The sequence below is a fragment of the Gadus macrocephalus genome, chromosome 5, assembly GCF_031168955.1.
Source record: "Gadus macrocephalus chromosome 5, ASM3116895v1".
NCBI classification, from domain to species: domain Eukaryota; kingdom Metazoa; phylum Chordata; class Actinopteri; order Gadiformes; family Gadidae; genus Gadus; species Gadus macrocephalus.
The window spans coordinates 14,409,566-14,429,300 of NC_082386.1; the positions used below are offsets into that span (position 1 = coordinate 14,409,566).

Here is a 19,735-nt window from a genome sequence, read left to right on the forward strand (position 1 = left end):
CCAATTAGACCAGAGTTGGAATATCCGAGTTCTGAGTTGTCTTGAATGCTTTCATTCTTTCAAACAAACAAATTATGCAGATGGGAATTGTTGTTCACTGTGTTGACATTCGGTTAGGTAGAGATTCAACCACAGAAGAAATGACTGCAGTTCAAGTACCGCCTCCGCTCAACATTATCAGGTATATGATTGGTCAACAGAAAATGTAACCTCTGCAATTGGTCTATATGCCTGCACGTCGACCCAACCTCCTCACACTAGCACAGGGTGCAATGGCGGCCTTCTCCGTTGCACGAAGCAGCTCTCTTCTAATAAGTGGGCTTAGGACTTCTTTTGGAGGTTTGGCACGGGTAAAACCCGGTGTCGTCGCCGCCACTGCTTCCCAGGTTAGTCTACAACAACAATGCCGTCGGTATGCCGTTGGCCAGTTGTCCGTGAAAGAGCGGATAGACAAGAAGCGTCAAGAGGCTCTGCTCGGGGGAGGTCAACCTAGGATTGATGCACAGCACAAAAAGGTAACCTTTGGTAAAACTTGACTCTCTGTTTGCAATTGAGTTCCCCCCCCCCCCCCCCCATTAATTCTAGCTATAGTGCGGAGGATTTGTATTTTTTCGGACTAGGTTTAGTCGTATACATAGGCCTACTCTGCATTTGTGTAGGCTACAACTATTCGTAAGTTTTGTCATTGAAGTTAGTTATTCCCAGTGATGGGAAGTTAGTGTACCATTGGGGCTTCTCTAAACTCGGTTACATCGGGAAGTTGGGAACTGAGTGGAAGCACGTCTTGTCACAGGGTCAACTTTAAACTCTGGTTGTCACAGGGTAAACTGACAGCGAGGGAGCGGATCGAGCTACTGCTGGATCCCGAGTCCTTCGTGGAATATGACATGTTCGTGGAGCATAGATGCTCCGACTTCGGCATGGAACAGGATCGGAACAAGGTAAACAAACAAGAAATACACCGGTGATGGCTACATAATTTTGGGGTTATTGTTTTGTTTGTCCGCTTTCTAGAAATCCTTCTCTCACCCTTTTGATTTCCACGCTCAGTTTCCAGGGGACAGCGTTGTGACGGGACAGGGCAGAATCAACGGCAGGCTCGTCTACGTTTTCAGTCAGGTAAAACCGACACCGTAATAACTATATGGAGACAAACCCAATATTCATGCAATTAAAGTGGGGTCAACTAGTCTGTTATAACCAATTACTAAACAATTGTGAATTTTTTCGTGTTAGGACTTCACCGTGTTTGGGGGTAGTCTGTCAGGAGCCCATGCACAGAAGATCTGTAAGGTTAGTACTTTGGTCTCCAACGCAAAAACTTGGAAAAAAAGAAAGGGAAGAAAATGTGGATTTGAGTTTATGTAAGTTTTAAATTCAGACTTGAGTGTTGGTGTTCAGGTTATGGACCAGGCCATGATGGTGGGCGCGCCGGTCATCGGGTTGAATGACTCTGGAGGGGCCAGGATTCAGGAAGGGGTCGAGTCTCTAGCAGGATATGCAGATATCTTCCTGGTGAGTTTTTAGATAGAAAGTACATGATACATTGACTAAACTGATTGTTGTTGTTGTTGTACTGTTTTCTGATCAGGTGCTACCATTAACTCCAAGAGTTGCTAGTTGTGATAAATCCTTATTAAACTTTTATGTATGCAGAGAGAACTAAAAGATATATAATTTTGAATTTTCTAGTTAATTCCACACCTCAATTCAACTCAAGTTCAATCTGCATGTGCATTCACCAATGCTATCTTAAAAAACTACAACTGTCAATATGTCACTCACTAGTACAGTATCACAGTTGATCACTGGGAAACCCTTCTTGTATTCACATAACCATGTAGCAGCAAACAAAAAAATAATGTTTATCTTAGGTATATACCGTGTGAAATGTAGAAACGCATTTGTGTTCTTTCTCCAGAGGAATGTGCTGGCGTCAGGTGTAGTGCCCCAGATCTCTATGATCATGGGCCCTTGTGCTGGCGGGGCCGTCTACTCCCCCGCTCTCACAGACTTCACCTTCATGGTCAAGGTAGGGGGACTCACTAGCCAAACTCTTGATTAAATCATAATCAAAGCATCAAAAACTTTTAGAAGACCATTAAAGTGCATGTGTTGATGTATTAATGTTAGTTCATGTGTTTTATGTCTTGTGTGGATCCCAGCTGCCTTCAGCATTGTTTAGCTAATTGGGTTCCGTTAATATACAAATAAATAGTATCGATCTTTTGCCAGGTATGAAATTTACTGTGTGCATGTATGTCACACACACGGCTTGTATTTATTGCCATATTGTCAATGATTGTTTAAAGGCTTTGTGTTTAAACAAAACAGTGGGGCAATGCTTGTATCTTATTGTTTTATTTTCCAGGACACATCATACCTGTTCATCACAGGCCCTGATGTCGTGAAGTCTGTCACCAATGAGGATGTGACGCAGGAGGAATTGGGAGGAGCCAAGACACACACAGCAGTGTCCGGTCAGTCAGCTGTGTTTTAATATTCCTTTACATATGATATTTGAACCGTTTTTCGTTGCAGTGACACCAAGACGCCACTAGATGGTACATTGTACTGCACTTCTGCAAGAGTCCTCATCCGACTCATGAAGGCTTTTTACAGGCATTGGACAAATACATACAAATTCCAGATGATCTACCTTTACTGTTCATAAGCTCGTAACTTACAAGCTGAAATTTCTTGAAGCACTGTTTTCCTATATGACAAGATATATATATTTTTCCTATATTGTTCCTGAATTGTAAGAACATGTGAGTAAATAAGAGCTCTTTACGAAAAGTTAGGAAAAAGCAATGCTGAGGCTCGGTGGAGAAATTAACTAGAGATTTCTTTATATTTTAGACTAGCGGTCAAAAATGAAGGATGTGTTGAGGAGCAGGTAAGGGGTCAGTGGTCAAATAAGCGTACAAATTAGGTTGCGGCCATTGGGCCTCGAAACCCAGTATCCTTCGGCTGAGACTTTAAAGTTTAAACCCTCTAGCCACACCTCTATCCTGCCCCCAAACCACCTCCTGTTCGGGAATAACCATCTGCGTGCGTGTCTCTCACAGGTGTGGCGCATTACGCGTTTGAGAACGACGTGGACGCGCTGCTCAACCTCCGAGACTTCTTCAACTTTCTGCCGCTCAGCAATCAGGACGCTGCTCCCGTCATGGAGTCCCATGACCCCAGGTAGCCAATCGCATTGCCTAGCCGGTGCTGCAACACGGAACGGTCGGCCAATCAGCTGTCGCCTAACGTTGTTCTCTCCCTCCTCGCCCCCACCCCCCCCCAACCGGTCACAGTGACCGCCTGGTGCCTGCGATGGACACCATCGTCCCCTCCGAGACCACGAAAGCGTACGACATGCTGGACATCATTCATGCGGTATAAAGACTTCATATAGAACCTTCACTGCAATAAACATTATGTCATATAAATATTTATTTTGCTATCCCTTCCTTGTGCGAGTACACCTTTTTTGATTAATTGGTCATTATTTATGAAACATCTCTATGCACATTCCCGCAGTGATAATTTCTCTTAGTTGTTTAATGCCATTATCTCCCTAAACATAAATTGTAATATGTCATATTCTCTAGATCGTGGACGAGAAGAACTTCTTCGAGATCATGCCCAGCTACGCAAAGAACATCGTGGTGGGGTTCGCCCGCATGGACGGGCGCACTGTGGGCATTGTGGGTAATCAGCCCAAAGTGGCTTCAGGTGAGGGAATGTCAGGGCGAGGTTGTTTTTATGGGATGGGCCATGATCACCTAGCAGCTGTCTTGGTTCTTAACTCTTGCTGGGTGAGAGAATTGGATTTAGAATTCAACATTCAGTTTTCTCAGCGAGTTTGCGTTTAGGATAATAAGGGCCATTATACATCATACATTTAAAAAAAAAAACGTATATTTTTGGGATCCTAACCTAATGAAGCCAAACTCGTGTGTATGTTTGTATCCCAGGCTGTCTAGACATCAACTCTTCGGTGAAAGGCGCTCGGTTTGTGCGTTTCTGCGACGCCTTCAACATTCCCATCATCACCTTTGTGGACGTGCCCGGCTTCCTCCCAGGTATAACAATTAATATCACAAACGTATTATTAATATTCTTATTCTGTTTTAATTTTAACCTGAGGATCAATTAGATCATGTGACTTACGCTTTTTTTTTTTTTTTAGCTCAGACTGTTTCTGTCCATGTTCTACTAGAAGGGCAGTTTTGTTACGGGGATTTTGAAGCTTTCAGAAGGTCTACCTGCTGCTGATTTGAAACCTTTTAAAGACCTTCCTTTACAGTTTACTAGCGCGGGGGGGGGGGGGTTGCCAAGTAGGCACGTTCACAGTTCCCCGCCTTCAGCAACACGATTGACGGAAACAAATAAGGCGAAGAAATAGAAACGGCTATTCACCCAGAAACGAGGTCGTCTGCCTCTGGCTTTAGATCTGGTTCTAGAGTCTGATTGGTGAGGCTACCCCGACCATGAACCTGCCCCCTCCCCCCCCCCTCTCTATCTCAGGAACGGCCCAGGAGTACGGAGGCATCATCAGACACGGAGCCAAGCTGCTGTATGCTTTTGCCGAGGCCACCGTGCCCAAGATCACCATCATCACCAGGAAGGTGTGCCCGCCTCCCCCCTCAGTGTATTTAATGCTGTTTGGTAGTAAACCCATATGGCCTCTTCAATGGCCAATGTTGAGAGAGCAGGGCGGCCGATGGCTGATATAAAATGGCAATGTTTTTTAATTTTATTTTGCATCCGAATTGCAGCAATTTAATAATAATGATAAATTTCATAACGGTAATTAATGAAACTTTAAAATGCAATGGGTTAAATTGTAGATTTCGGAATGGGAAAGGTATCAGCCTTGTGAGTGCATGCATCAGCCGATTGGATCAAAATGATGAATGGTATCGGCCTGACTTGTATTTGTGATTAAGGAGCCCTACCAAAATCAATTCTGCTTTTGTTGCAATTTAATGCCATTAGTAAAATTCAAACGCAATGGATTATGAAGGGGATGAATGGGGTGTGGTTGGGGTTTGAAACGACGACTAAAACACCAGTGTGTGTGTGTGTGTGTGTCACCTGTCCAGGCGTACGGCGGGGCCTATGATGTCATGAGCTCCAAACACCTGAGGGGAGACGTCAACTACGCCTGGCCGTCTGCAGAGGTGGCCGTCATGGGTGCTAAGGTATAAAACACACGAGCAAATAAATACGTCAACATTGTGTGTACGTGGAGACATGACCTTTCACGGAAAGGTCATATCTCTGTTCAAGGAAACCATACACGCGTGCACAATACAGGCAAAAAGGATAGCAATAAAGGAGTACTTTTGCATGTTAAGATTCTCATACCAAAGCATGGACGTGTGTCTCTCAGGGCGCGGTCCAGATCATCTTCAGAGGGAAGGACAGCCAGGTGGAGGCTGAGGCTGAATATGTGGAGAAGTTCGCCAACCCTTTCCCCGCGGCTGTCCGAGGTAACTCCACCTTTCCTCCTGGAATAGGCACCCCACCACAGCCAACACTTGACCTGATGTGGATCAGCCATGTCTCGAATTCATAACGTTTGAAGAAGTAATTAGAATAAAAAGGCAAAATAAGATGCTAACTTTACTAAACTCAGAATGTATCGATTAAGAGAGATAAACATTGACTTTGTGCTATGAAACAAGGTCACTTTAGATGCAAAGTTGAGACCTAGATCGTGGTGGTCTCGACGCCTCGTACTGTTGTAATTGACTGTGTGGGTCCGTGTCCAGGCTTTGTGGATGACATCATTGAGCCATCGACCACACGGAAGAGGATCTGCAGAGACCTGGAGGTGCTAGCCAGCAAGAAGCAGGCGAACCCCTGGAAGAAGCACGCCAACATGCCCCTGTAGGGCGGCTGAAGCCCCACCTTCTCCAAACCCACAGTAGCTCACGTCACAGTACTCCGGGGTCAACTAGATCACATGGATCAAGCACCGGACACAGCAATACAGCATTTGGTGGTGTGTGTTCTTGTCCTCTTGTTGTTTTACCTTTTTTGTAGTGTTTCTTGGTTTGGAAATGAGTTTACCACCCCAAAGAGACCCTGTACACAAAATCATCTCGACCACCAAATAGAGACTAAGAAACGATCTGAGGAAAAACCTGTTGACCTATTGCAAGACCCATTCTACCCTAGTCTCTTATGTGCAATAATAACGTATGAAGTTAGCGTTGCGATATTGGTGATGTTCTCCAACATCCTGGTTGGAATGGGGTTTTCCATCGAAAATGTATCTCATAAGCAATCCCTCTTATAAACATTGGAAATGTTAATAACAAATGAACATTTGAACCTGTTCAACGAGTATTAAAACATGAACCACCAGTAAATCTGTCTAACCTGGAGAAATGTGTTACTGAGTATGTGCCTTTTCCATTTGGCAGGACACACGCTGTCATTGGTCATATAAATCAAACAAACCCAAAGCCTTCATATGGTTTGTACTGCCCAAGGGCAGTAGGGTTTAGAAATAAAGTCAGTTTTACCCATGTGTACTTAAAATAAAATGTTATCAAGTCATATGCACTGTTTTGTCATGGTTGTTTCTTCCAAAATGTTTAGAAGTCTATCATGGATAATTACTTTCTCATCTCCAGCTCTCTGAAAGTACCCAACACAATACCGTTAGATATTGAGGAAAAAATGGTTAAGAATAATTAATTTAAACAACTGTCAGGAATTGATTACAGATTTTATTTTATTAAAAAGAATTTAAGTTGGCAGAAAAGATGTACTTTTAGAGTATTTAAGGACGGGTGACGTTAATTGTGCAGCATAAAGACCCAATCAAATTGATATCTACAGGACTGCCAAACCTGCCACAGGGAACACATGATCACTTGATTGATTGCACCAACAGTGGGTTGCGGTAAATATTCGGTCGTAAACAGTCAAACCAGTGGACAAATCCATCAGAAAACAATGGCACGCACCAATCGTTTTGCTCTACATATATTATATATATTTTATATAAATATATGAACCGTTTACGTCTAAAGCTGAAACGGGTTGTTGTACACTGGATCTGTTCACCCTGTTGACATTTTGTGTGCGATATGAGCAACGATTTTGGTTGAACGTGCCAAACGTTAGCTAAGCTTCCACCGCTAACCGATCACGTGAGGATTCGGAACCGGGTGAGAGAAATCAGAATAAAAGGATGAGTCGTTGAGATGGCTACAATCAAAACATACAGCACTTTGGCTCCCCTGGTATCCCATAGCAACAGTGTCTGCTTTTACGTTAGTAACAAAAAGGGTTCGGGTAGAAGTATGTAGGCCACAATTTGGCAACAAGATATTCAACAAAGAGCTGTACAAACAGACAACGGAAAAAACACTTGATTTAAAACGTTTGTACTAAAGCTACAGAATTCAAAATATGTTTGTGTTTTTTTTTTTAAACATTTTCCCTTCAAAAGTCGTGGTTCGGGGTGGTGCGCTTTAAACAGGGCGGAGCTTTTGTCCAAGATCAGTGTGAGCGTTACTTTCTCATCCAATCACAACACTCAATTTTCCTTCGAGCACAACACAATTACACAAATTCTCAATGTCAGTCTATAAAGGGGGGGGGGGGGGGGGGGGCATTCACCTTGGTGCGCAAATGCCTGTGTATGAGTGTGTACATCTAAATAACCAAAAATGTAACCAACACAATACACTTCACACACCAACCACCACAGACAAGGGATCGGATGGCAAACAGAGGGCGAGGGGGAAAAGATAGATCACATTTACTACTGTTCTCGGGTCCCCCTGTTGGACGAAAACTGAAGGGTTAGAGAGAGACACCAGGGGGGAACAAAACAAAAACATCTGTTGGGGTGGGGAGGGTCACTGCCAGGAACCAATGGCCTCTGCATTGGTGGAGCAGGGGACGGTAAAACGGGACGCACCAAAACATTGGTCAACAGTCCCAAAGCCGGCTACCAGAGAGTTTCACCAATGCACTTGGAAGGAGCAGGAGGAGAACGGGGAGATAGATGAAGGTCCTCCCCCATTTTGATAGTCTTGACTGGAGGGGGTCGGGGGCTGGGGGGCGGGTTCAGAAAAGGAGCCAATCCTGGTCTGTTGCGATCATCTTCCGTCCAATCCAAGAGTCATCATCAGAGGATGACCCCCAGCCCCCCCCCAACCCCCTTCGACACTTAGTGGCAGCCATCTTGTTGTAAAGTACGAGAAGAAAAGTCTCGGGAACCTGGAAAAAGTACTCAACCGGTGTCGCTTATAGTCTTATAAAGAGTTTGGCAGCTGATTCAGGATCCCCCCCCCCCCCCCCCCCCCTCCCTCCCCAAAAAGACAACCCATTCTTCACCGTGCTGCACACTGGAATCTTTTTCCTTTTTCAGGATCATTGAATCCCCTTCTCAGAACATGGGCATGCTGAATCCCTGTGGTAGACAAGGGAGAAAAGAGAAGTTAAACGGTTACGACCCACTTTACCACATATGTTAAACACACGACACAAATCCTTCAAACGTCTGGGTCTACAGTTTGTCTATATAGTCATTGTTTTAATTCAAAAGGTTTACATAAACAAATAGAACAGATTGAGCTTAACAAATGTGGCTGTTTGGGACTCTAAATGTGTGCTGAATGCATGTAAATATTTGAAGTGTCATGCCTGGAGATTTCTGAGGCGTCATTTGAAACATTTCTAATATCGAAACATACAACGTCCCGCCGCCGCCCATCCCCCCCAAAGATCCTCTACTCACCGACTCGTCCTCGATCATCGCCGCAGAGTCGAAAAAGTCTGGTCTCAACTCCGCCCGCTCGCGTCTGTTCCGAGACGGTGGCTGAGAAGGACAAAACACATTGGTGATTGAAAATTGAGCAATCTGTGCAAAACTGTGTTGCAAGCTGAATCTAACAAGAAGTAAAGTTGTTGTTAAGAGTGCAAAATTACTGTTGAAAATAAATTAGAGAATCCCAAGATGCATTTGAGAGGTCAATTAAAAACATAAAGATTACCGACAACATGAATGAGAAACATGTTTCACTAAACGCATTATAATGCAGAACTTCATTGTGAGGGTGTGTTTGTGGTGGCAGTAAGTGACGTCACTGACCAGGTCGATCACCATGGTGTCCTCAAACTCCTCGTTCATGTCCTCCAGTTGACCCCGCGATGACATCATCACGTCCTCGAAGATGGGCTCGGCGTCATCCTCCATCAGACCGCGTCTAATTCAGAAACAAATCTGTCAGAGTACAGCTAAAAGACGTCTGACTCTGATCAGAATCCCCCTGAAAGAACATAGTCAGAAATGCCCATCTCCGGGACATAAAGCCTCTTAATAACGACTCCGCAAACCAGAAAATAAGAACTGATGGCACACGTTGTGGATTACAGGAGATTGAAGGCTGGCAATGGTACACACTACAAACTACACTACTTTACAAAATGGAGGCTCATAAATAAAGAGGGAGAAATGGAGACATCCAAGCCAGGTTCCTGTCAGAAGGCACATGTGCGCACACTTACACGGTCTGTCGGACGCCCTGGTTGCTGCGTGACTTGATGTAGCTCATGCCCGAGCGATCTTTCCTGCTGCCGTCGTCCATCTTCTGCTGGCCCAGCCACGACATCTGCATCTGAGGACTGGAGGGAAGCAAACGTTAACAAAAAAAAGACAAAGAAAATCCCAAGCATCTTTAACCGTAGGTAAACGGCACCATTCATACAGCGAGCAATGTTTGTCTTGAATGAACCATTCTGAAGGGGTCGGAGTCAGTTGGACAAACGGACAACCAGGGTAACCGGTTCATGGAGTCTGTTACGGAAAAATAGTCCTTAGTTTTATGTAGCTTCTTATTCTAGCCTTATTTGTTGTACACAGGGAATGGGTTAACCTTGCAATTGTAATTGCTTGGCACATGCTTCTATGAACATCTTTACTGTACCGACAGCGATATATTGTTGTTTCTCTTCTTCTGACAAATGTACTTGTTAGTCACTTTGGATAAAAGTGTCTGGTAAATGCCCTAAATGTATGTGTAAAATTGAAGTTAAACTATACGAGTGATTCAATCTAAATGCTCGTGCCAACTTGGGGACTTTTAAAGCGGGATCCAGCTACTGCAGTACAAACTACACTAATGGTCTTGATCAGCCTTGTCTCGCCGTCAGGTCGATGGCGCCAGGCTAGGCGCCAGGACACAAATTAAGACTCCATTCTACTTCAGAATATCGAATCCTTCTCTGAAAACCTTGCCAAATATCACACGGACACATCAACTTGTGTAGATGGGAATGAGGTCCTTGAGGTGTTTTTGTGTGTAGTAGATGATTGATTTATCGACACCCCTTTATGAACAGCAAGGTTATCGCTACTGACGCAATCGTTTCAAGCATGTTTCGACCAAAGCTCTCGTCTTGAGCCCACCCACACTACACGACAGTAAGAGCCGACTACAAATCATTATTGGGAGGGTTTATCCCCAAGTGGGTCACCTCTCCATCAATAGACCACTTTCTCAGTTTTCCCTGAAAATAGCATACTCCACCTGATGAGACACAAACAGGTAGATAGCTCGAAAATATATCTTTTTTACGTTTGACCCCTCTATTGAAAGATCGGGGCAAATATAATTTAATGACCCTTGCTATCGCACCAATCGGCCACTAGATGGAGACAAATACAGTGTCTTCTGATGAAAGGCATTTACCCTTCTCCGGTGAAACACTCTTATGTACTGATTGATTTGAAACACTGTGTGCAGTTGCAAAAGATTATCCGGTTAGGGTGGTTTTATGCGATCTGCACAGTAACATCGCTGTTGTTGTTGTCTTATGCTTCTTATTTTGTTTGGGGTTGGAAATATGCTTAATTTAGTGGTTATGATGATAAACTAAAAGTTGAGAATCAAATCTTTCTAGGGCTGCGTCAGATTAATGCTTTCTCATGCGTTTAAATGCCTTAATCATAAAGTACCTCACTTTACTAACTCATACAGATCCAATCACTCACATACAACCGTTCAGAATCACTCTCTACTACTCCCTCAATAATCTCTCCCTCCTTCCCCTCTCCCTTCACCCCCCCCCCCCCCACCCCTCTGTCCCTCCACTCACTTGTGTACAAAGTCGTTCTCGGAGCCCGGTTCTGAGTCGGGGTCCGGCAGGTGTTCGGCGGCCCGGTTCTCCCGCAGCACGGTCGAGGTGAGCTGGGGGGGCTGTAGGGGTCCGGGGGTCTGCAGGGTGGTGTCGCTGCGCATCAGCCACGAGCCCTCCACGCTGCTCTCCTCTGCGCACACACACACACACACACACACACACACACACACACACACACACACACACACACACACACACACACACACACACACACACACACACACACACACACACACTTTGTGATTTAGAACCCAGCGGGGCTTCAGTGAAAAACATTTCAGGAAGCTCAACTCTCTCCCTCCCCTCTGCCCCCACGAACTCTGGACTCTGAAACCCCCTCCCATTTGCCCCCAAGAACCCTGTACCCTTGTAAATATTACATGTATTTTATTTAATTTTACCAAATTGTATCCGTTTCTACTTATTGCATCTTGGCTCAGAGACAAACACAATTTAGATTCCTCTATTTGTTTCACATATTTTGGAATTGTCAATAAAGCTGCCTTTTTAACTCTGATGTCCTAACCCAGATCTCACCCACGCTCTCGGGTCGTGTTCTCACTATGAATCCTGTCTCACCCTCGATGCGCTTCTTGTGCAGCGGCGGCCGGCCCTTCTTGCTGCGCACCGAGCCCGTCTTGCTGCTGGAGCCCGAGGTGACGGACATGCGGTCTCCCTCGTCGCCGCCCGTCAGCAGGCTGTTGCGGTACGAGATGAGCGGCAGCCACACGTCCTCCCGGCGCTCCGACATCGTCTCCGACATGAACTTCTCCAGGTACGAGTGGCTGGGGGGGGGGGGGGGGGAAGGACATGTTCACATGACACACCGCTTGAAGCACAGAGACGCCACCACGCACATGCGCACACACACACTCACAAGAATAGAAAAACACACACACACACACTCAAAAGAGTACACAAACACATGCACACACACACACGAGAGTACAAAAACACACAACATCTATATGCACACACACACACACACACACACACACACACACACACACACACACACACACCCCCAGATCGTTCCGGTGCACTTACACAGTCTTCTTGTCCTGCCGCAGCAGCTTGGAGGAGAACTCGCTGAGGACCTCCAGGAAGGCCAGGTTGATGGGGGGCAGCTCCGCTCCACGGGGGTTCTGGAACTTGAAGGCAAACTCGATACCGTCCCTGGAGGGGGGGGGGAAAGAGAGAGAGAGAGCGAGAGCGAGAGCGAGAGCGAGAGGGAGAGAGACGAAAGGGATCAAATATTTCTAGTAACATAAAGCAATTTTTTTTTTTTATTCCATTCAAAAGTTATTAAGGATTTAATATTAATCGACATTCTATGGGGTTGACCAGTCCAGGTCCAGGGGGGGTGTTGCCAGGACGGGGTCTTACTTGTGTAGTGTGGCGACGGCCTCCCTGGTCTTGATCTGGTCCAGGCCGAAGGTGAGGGCGAAGCGGCGGGCCAGCTCCTTGATGCCGCTGACGTGGGACGAGGTCCGGTCCAGGTTGGGCCCCTGGTCCTGGAGCAGCTCGTTGAACAGCTGCGGCACACACACAGGCAACCACTGGTCAGAGTGTGTGTGTGTGTGTGTGTGTGTGTGTGTGTGTGTGTGTGTGTGTGTGTGTGTGTGTGTGTGTGTGAGTTTGTATTAGTGTGTTAGAGTGTGTGTTTGGGTGTTAGAGTGTGTGTGTTAGAGTAAGTGTGGGTTTGTGTGTTAGAGTGTGTTTGTGTGTTAGAGTGTGTGTGTGTGTGTGTGTGTGTGTTAGAGTGTGTGTGTGTGTGTGTGTGTGTGTGTGTGTGTGTGTGTGTGTGTGTGTGTGTGTGTGTGTGTGTGTGTGTGTGTGTGTGTGTGTGTGTGTGTGTGTGTGTTTAAGACTGTGCGTGTGTAAGACTGTGCGTGTGTAAGACTGTGAGTGAGTGAGTGAGTGAGTGAGTGAGTGAGTGAGTGAGTGAGTGAGTGAGTGAGTGAGTGAGTGAGTGAGTGAGTGAGTGAGTGAGTGAGTGAGTGAGTGAGTGAGTGAGAGAGTGATCACCTGCTGCAAGCTGAGAATGAGCGTCTTGGCACACTGGATCTTGTCCGTCTGCCTCGTCTTGCTCAGCGTCTCCTTGATGATGTCACCGTAGTCGTTGTAGTACTGAGGACCGGGGAGGAGAACCCCACAGTCAGCACTCTCCCTCAGGTCATATGACACACTCACCAACCACATCACTTCATCTCCTCAACAAACTAGGGGTCCATTCAAGTCTAGGGTCTTCTCATCATCTCATCTACTGGGTTTGGGTTCGCCATCAGTGGACATTCGCTATTTAATTAAAGATGCTGTTGGTTGAACTAAAAACCAGGTTGAGTGAGTTCACCAACAGAAGGCTACTCCTATATTTGATTTCAGTTATTTCTCTGAACCTTAAAGTTTATTAAGTTCGAAAAACTTATTAAGTTTTTGTCTGATTTGGCCTGGTCTAAAAAGGTATTCAGGTTTCAGAGGAATTTTCATTTAAGAAAAAGCTTGGCTGAGGATTTTTTTCAGTTCCCTGAGGTTTAATGGTTCATACAAAATGAAAAAAAGTTCTAGGTCAAACAGTTGAATAACTTCAATACCACGATAAAGTTCAAAGAAAGGTCATATATTCTTGAATGTCAACTATTTTCAAATATCTGCTCCCAAAAATGTATTTGTAACGACTTCTGGTATACGGCTGTATTACCTAGTGATAACGGACAAGAATATCATCCAATCACATTGCTCTATTGTTGACTGTAACTCATGGCACGGTGCTAGGCTAGCCTAGTCGCCACGACAAACCCTCCCACACTTTTTTAAAGCAGAGGGCATCCGAAAGATGTACAAAAAACGGCCCAGTGACTGGTAAATGGACTGCATTGATATAGTGCTTTTATCCAAAGTGCTTTACAATACTGCCCGACATTCACCCATTCATACACACATTCACACACCGACGGCGGAGTCAACCGTGCAGGGCGATAGGCAACTTGTCGGGAACAGTTAGGGTAAGGTGCCTTGCTCAGGGACACCTCGACACTCAGCTAGGAGGAGCCGGGGATCACACTAGCAACCTTGCAGTTACCAGCCAAACCCGCTCTACCTCCCGAGCTACTGCCGCCCCCTACAACGGGATTGGCTTTCCGGTGTCGACTAACCTTCATGTAGTGTTTGAAGATGTCGGCGGCGGCGGGCATGTCTACGATGTCGTAGATGATGAGTTTGCTGAAGGCCGCCAACAGGTTCCTCCTCTTGTGCAGCGCCTCGATCTTGTTCGCCTCATCCTCCTCGTCTCCTTCTAGGGCCGGACGGAAGGAGAGAAGGACGCGGGGAAGGGGGAACGGAGGGGATGGGAAACGAGTGGACATTGGTGAAAAGAATCCCCACACAGCAGTTGATTTGTGTACTTGGGAGCTTCAATTTGAATTGTGTCTTTGGTTTAGTTCCAGAAGGGGGTTACTTCGTTGCATTATTAACTGTTGATCTAAGCAAAATTATCAGCTGAAATGATTAATGGTGATAAGCCATGATACTTACATTGATCTAAATTCAGTCATTCTTTATTATGATTATTAGTGACCTTTCCCTACCATCTCTAGACCCCCCAAAAACTATCTGATGATCTAGTCAATGATTGGATGTGCTAACTTCCAACATTCATGCTGGGCATTTGGGAACCAGAAACGTTGGGGTCCAAAGTTTAACTACGTTTTTAGGAGTCAAACTCGACCTGATACTATAAAGTGGATTGTATAAAATACAGATAAAAACTGACCTCTGAGATATGAAAATTTGTGGAAAATATCAGCACATTTCCAGGCCAAAATAAAGAAAAAAATACAAAAAGTAGGGGTAGTACTCGCTGAGATTTGGACCATTGTGTGATTATCCTACTGTATAATTGTTGGGCATTCCCTCCATTTCTATTGCTCACCCATGCTCTGGTTCTCGTCATCCTGGTCGATGAACACGTGGTCCAGCACGAAGTTGAGCAGCTCATTCTGCAGGGTGGAGTCTGGGTTGAAGACCAGCGGCTGGAGACCCTCCCGGCCCCCCGACACCAGCTGGTGGCTGAAGATCATCAGCAGGTCACACAGCAGCATGAAGGCCTGGAGGGGGGGGGGGGGGAGTGAGGGTCAGTCAATCCCAACTGAAGAGTAGCAGACCTAACCTCAGTTAATGTGGAACGTTTTAAGGCTTTAGCTGGAAAAATGACGAATCCCCATCCCCTCTCTTTCTTGGTCTCTGGCTATTGAGCTCCGCCTCGGTGTCCCAGTGTCAATTCAAAATGATCACTCTCGCAGGTGCTCAGAGATATATTTTGACACTTTTACACAAAATGCTGACTTCAACCACTCTGAACGCAAACTATTCAAGAGATTCGAAAATTGGTACACAAACAGAACAGTACTTGCAAAAGTTTAGTACCACTCCGACCACAGGGGGCGTAATGACGTGCCGCATTATTCAAACCACCAGGATTCCGTCTCAAGGTGTGGGCTGTACTATAGGCTCCTCCTACCTGTTCTTTGACGGGCGTGTTGACGTTGGAAAGACACTGCTGACACACTGCCAGGAAGGACTTCACCACTCTCCTGAGAGCCAGCAGGTCGTCCTGTTTCACACACACACACACACACACACACACAAACTTTGAAGGAATGATGAGCCCTAAAGTGGTCCAGATGCAACCAGAACTTTTCTGTGCCTTCTCGCACACACACATTGGTTCTATTAACAAAAAAGAAAAAAAGACAAGCATATTACGATTGTATTTTTCCTAGTTTATAGCCCTTTTTTAAACTGTTTTTGTATAGCTTCTATCTGCATGCGTTTGTTCTTGTTGAATCACACTTCATGATGTTCATGGTGCTATATAGAAAACACAACTCTGTTTACAGCCATGGGGGGGGGGGCTGGTAGGGGCCGGCGGTCTGCACCTTGCTGGGGGCTCCCTCGGTGATCTTCACCAGCTGCCAGAGGATGGAGTAGTGGGAACACTGGAGGGCTTGTACGGCGATCTGCTCGGGCATGGATCCCTGCTCGATGCCCGCTTTCAGCAGCCGGTAGCAGTTCCCAAACAGGTCCCAGCGGGTCAGGTCGTGGGCACTGGGGGACGATGATGGCAAAGATTAGTGGGTTGAATACACGCCATCGGGTAGTATTGCTGCGTGGTCTTTTTGTGTTGGAATTATGCAAAAGTATGCAATAAAGTCTGATAGTGGGAATAACATTTGAACGAATGCCCTAGAATTACAAAATAATATTAATACATTGATTGATATTATGCTAGCTAATTGCAGCATCATAATCCTCATCATCCTAACAATAGATTGGCGGTGTTGACGTTCACTTTTTTGTGTAGGAAGTTCAACTAAGATCTTCCATCCTACATTCTACATCCTAACTCTGACGCCTTGACGTCTGTCACCCATAATGTACTTCAAATTCAAGATGGGAGCGACGGATCGAAGTAGACCGATGAGTGGAAGGAAAGATGGAACCAAAGGAGCCCAGAAGGTCTCACTTGTGGAAGGCGGTGAGCCTCTTGAGGGTGGCGAGGACGTTGTAGATGTCGTCGTCATCGGCCTCCTCCGCCTGAAGGGGAGACGTTGAAGAAGGTTTCATTAGCCCGATGCACAATGAGAGCTTAATAACTCCAGTATATATCAAAGCTCTCCTCCATTCAGCATTCAATGATTTGTACATTCACTACAGGGTTTCCCGCAGAAAATGTGTTCGTTAAGGTGGTGGTTTGTCGTCAGACCGGGGAGGGGGGGGACCATTTGTGATTATTTTATTCAGGCCTCAGGCTGTCAGACTGTGACCCTGCAGCCTGATCTAGAAACAGAGAGTGAATGAATTTAAAATTATTCAATACTTTTGTAAAATAAAAAGAAATAAAAAATGTAACTATTTTTTGGACGTCGTAGTTAAGGCGGCAGGAGTGTATTGCTAAGGCAGCCGCCTAAGCTGTATGGTGCTGTAGGAAACCCTCCTCTCTCCCTCCCTTCTGCCCTCCCTCCCTCCCTCTTCCTCCCTCCCTCCCTCCATCACCTCCTGCAGCAGCTCCTCCACCGAGTGGGCGAAGCGGTCCGTCATCTCGTCGATGAGCTGCGAGCGGGCGATGTCCACGCGGTTCATGATGGTGTACTCCTCCGAGCACAGGATGCTGTAGGTCTTGCTGCAGGCCTCCAGCACGTCCGCCTCGATGTGCTTCTCCACCACCAGGCGGATCTGCTTCAGCAGCGCGTCCAGGTGCTTCTCCATGCGCCCGGCGCTGTACACGTCCAGGTCGAAGAACTGCGGGATCTGCAGCAGGTTGGCCACCTTCTCAGAGTCCGCCTGGTACTGAGTGGGCAGAGAGAGAGGTAGGGTTAGACTCAGTCGGTCAGTCAGTCAGTCAGTCAGTCAGTCAGTCAGTCAGTCAGTCAGTCAGTGAGAGGGTTAGACCCAGAGAGAATGGTCTAGGGTTAGATTCAGAGAGAGAGGTAGGGTTAGACTCAGTCAGTCAGTTAGTCAGTCAGTCAGTGAGGGAGTGAGTGAGAGGGTTAGACCCAGAGAGAATGGTCTAGGGTTAGATTCAGAGAGAGAGGTAGGGTTAGACTCAGTCAGTCAGTCAGTCAGTCAGTCAGTCAGTCAGTCAGTCAGTCAGTGAGGGAGTGAGTGAGAGGGTTAGACCAAGAGAGAATGGTCTAGGGTTAGATTCAGAGGGAGAGGTAGGGTTAGACTCAGTCAGTCAGTCAGTCAGTCAGTCAGTCAGTCAGTCAGTCAGTCAGTCAGTCAGTCAGTCAGTGAGAGGGTTAGACCCAGAGAGAATGGTCTAGGTTAGATTCAGAGGGAGAGGTATGGTTGGACGTGCAGAGTAAGAGATTTGGTTGAAATGTTTGTAATTTTCTAATGTGGGGACGCTTTAAATTTCATTAGAACCATGTTCCATTCTCATGGTCCATTACATGCAGCCGGGCGATCAATAGCACTTAGTCAGGCTACACGAACAACATGTCGATTCTCAGATTACAACAGTAGGCCCATTAATCATGATCCATACAGGAAGCTGAGATATTTATTTGAGTAACCAGCTCTCTATGAACGTTCATTGACTTTCTTTTGTAAAAATGACTTTGGTGAACAGAGGTTTCGCAATGTCACAACACAAGTAACTCTGCATTAAATAAAGTCCCTGAACAGTAACTGGAGTGTTTGTTTGTGTGTGTGTGTGTGTGTGTGTGTGTGGGAGAGAGAGTGTGTGTGTGTGCGGTCCTCACTTTGGACAGCAGCATCGGCAACGCCATGATGAAGTGCTCCGTCAGTTTGTTCTTGTCGTCTATCTGCGTCTTCCTCTCCTTCGCTGTCAGCACCTGAGGACAAAATGCAAACCGACAGAATGGATGTCAACGAAATGTACAAAAAAAAGACAAACATATTTGGGCAATTATCCATAAAATAAAAATAGCCTCTTTCCACTGCTTCCTAAACCTATGAGGCAGATCAGCTGTGTGTGTGTGTGTGTTCTTACGCGCTTCCCGGTGCCCCTGCCGACCGGTGGGTGGGCCTCGGCGGCCTGGCGGATGGTACAAACCATCAGCTCTATCAGAGCACTCTCCTGCCTGTCTGACAACACTGTGGGGTGAGAGAGAGAGAGAGAGAGAGAATCATTATGGTTATTATAATTGGAGATGTTCCATCGATTACACAATGTGTTGGTCCTCATTAAGCTTCTTGTTATTCCCGAGTGTCTGTGTTTGTTTTCTGAAACCCTGAAGCATACAGTGCGTGTCTGCATGCCTGTGTATCGGGATGAGTGTGTGAGTGTGAGTGTGTGTGTGTCTCACCCTCCTCCCCCCCGACGGGCTCCTCTAGCAGCAGCTCCGTCATACACTCCCAGTCCTTCAGCAGCTCCTGGGAGCTCTCCCACAGAGAGTCCACCAGGTAGGCAGCGTGCTCGTGGAGCTGGGGTACACACACACACACACACACACACACACACACAACCACACACACACACACACACACACACTTTAAAAGGCAAATCAAACACGGATATCCAAAGAAATGTTTTCTATAATGTACGTTAAAAAGGTCTGTTCTGAGGTTTAGATAATATCGTTGTACATTAAACTTTAATATTTTATTGTATTATTTGTCATCCAGATCCATCAGAGCATAAGGAAAACCGTGCTTTTTCTATAGTTTACTGAGTGTGTGAGTGTTTAGGAGAAAGATGGGAGGAGGAGGAGGAGGAGGAGGGAGACGAGGAGTGAAGAGCGATGGGTGCGAGAGAGCAGGCAAGAGAGCACTCATTGGTCACCTCGCTCTCCAGGAAGAAGAGCACCAGCATGCGGATGAGGTTCCCGTTGGGGCTGCTGCGGCCTCGCCGCTTGGCCAGGGCCTCCTCGGCCAGGGGGTCGTGGCGGCTGAAGAGCCTGGAGGAGAGACACACAGGGAGAGAGGGACCGAGGTTAACGCAGCAGCAGACAGTGAGGAGCAGAGAGGGATGGATGGAGGTGGACAGACCGAGATAGAGAGAGAGGATGGGGATTCAGGAAGAAAAGGAGAAGATTAAAGGGTTGAT

General features: G+C 46.2%; 2 protein-coding genes across 3 annotated transcripts in view; one reads left to right on the forward strand and one right to left on the reverse strand.

Moving 5' to 3' along the window:
- Positions 1 to 232: 232 nt before the first annotated feature.
- pccb (propionyl-CoA carboxylase subunit beta) lies at positions 233 to 6,570 on the forward strand. The gene is made up of 15 exons (XM_060052616.1): positions 233 to 515; positions 822 to 941; positions 1,051 to 1,119; positions 1,237 to 1,293; positions 1,402 to 1,515; positions 1,922 to 2,032; positions 2,372 to 2,480; positions 3,072 to 3,192; positions 3,306 to 3,387; positions 3,603 to 3,726; positions 3,969 to 4,076; positions 4,522 to 4,622; positions 5,100 to 5,198; positions 5,390 to 5,489; positions 5,772 to 6,570. The coding sequence occupies exons 1-15, from the start codon at positions 273 to 275 to the stop codon at positions 5,891 to 5,893; spliced, it is 1,680 nt and encodes a 559-aa protein (XP_059908599.1). The 5' UTR covers positions 233 to 272; the 3' UTR covers positions 5,894 to 6,570.
- Positions 6,571 to 6,724: 154 nt separating this feature from the next.
- stag1a (STAG1 cohesin complex component a) overlaps positions 6,725 to 19,735 on the reverse strand; it is a 38,393-nt gene continuing 25,382 nt past the window's right edge. The window contains exons 14-32 of one of the 2 annotated variants that reach the window (XM_060052613.1): positions 19,472 to 19,586; positions 18,996 to 19,113; positions 18,680 to 18,783; positions 18,429 to 18,521; positions 17,218 to 17,511; positions 16,688 to 16,758; positions 16,101 to 16,269; positions 15,683 to 15,775; positions 15,095 to 15,269; positions 14,319 to 14,455; positions 13,192 to 13,293; positions 12,550 to 12,698; positions 12,211 to 12,339; positions 11,743 to 11,948; positions 11,122 to 11,293; positions 9,532 to 9,648; positions 9,116 to 9,230; positions 8,762 to 8,842; positions 6,725 to 8,434 (exon numbers count right to left, since the gene is read on the reverse strand). In XM_060052613.1, coding sequence (XP_059908596.1) covers positions 8,411 to 8,434; positions 8,762 to 8,842; positions 9,116 to 9,230; positions 9,532 to 9,648; positions 11,122 to 11,293; positions 11,743 to 11,948; positions 12,211 to 12,339; positions 12,550 to 12,698; positions 13,192 to 13,293; positions 14,319 to 14,455; positions 15,095 to 15,269; positions 15,683 to 15,775; positions 16,101 to 16,269; positions 16,688 to 16,758; positions 17,218 to 17,511; positions 18,429 to 18,521; positions 18,680 to 18,783; positions 18,996 to 19,113; positions 19,472 to 19,586 — 2,464 coding nt within the window. In that variant the 3' untranslated portion in view covers positions 6,725 to 8,410. Of the gene's footprint in view, positions 8,435 to 8,761; positions 8,843 to 9,115; positions 9,231 to 9,531; positions 9,649 to 11,121; positions 11,294 to 11,742; positions 11,949 to 12,210; positions 12,340 to 12,549; positions 12,699 to 13,191; positions 13,294 to 14,318; positions 14,459 to 15,094; positions 15,270 to 15,682; positions 15,776 to 16,100; positions 16,270 to 16,687; positions 16,759 to 17,217; positions 17,512 to 18,428; positions 18,522 to 18,679; positions 18,784 to 18,995; positions 19,114 to 19,471; positions 19,587 to 19,735 lie in introns of both variants that reach the window. The other variant, XM_060052612.1, reaches the window with a different exon arrangement.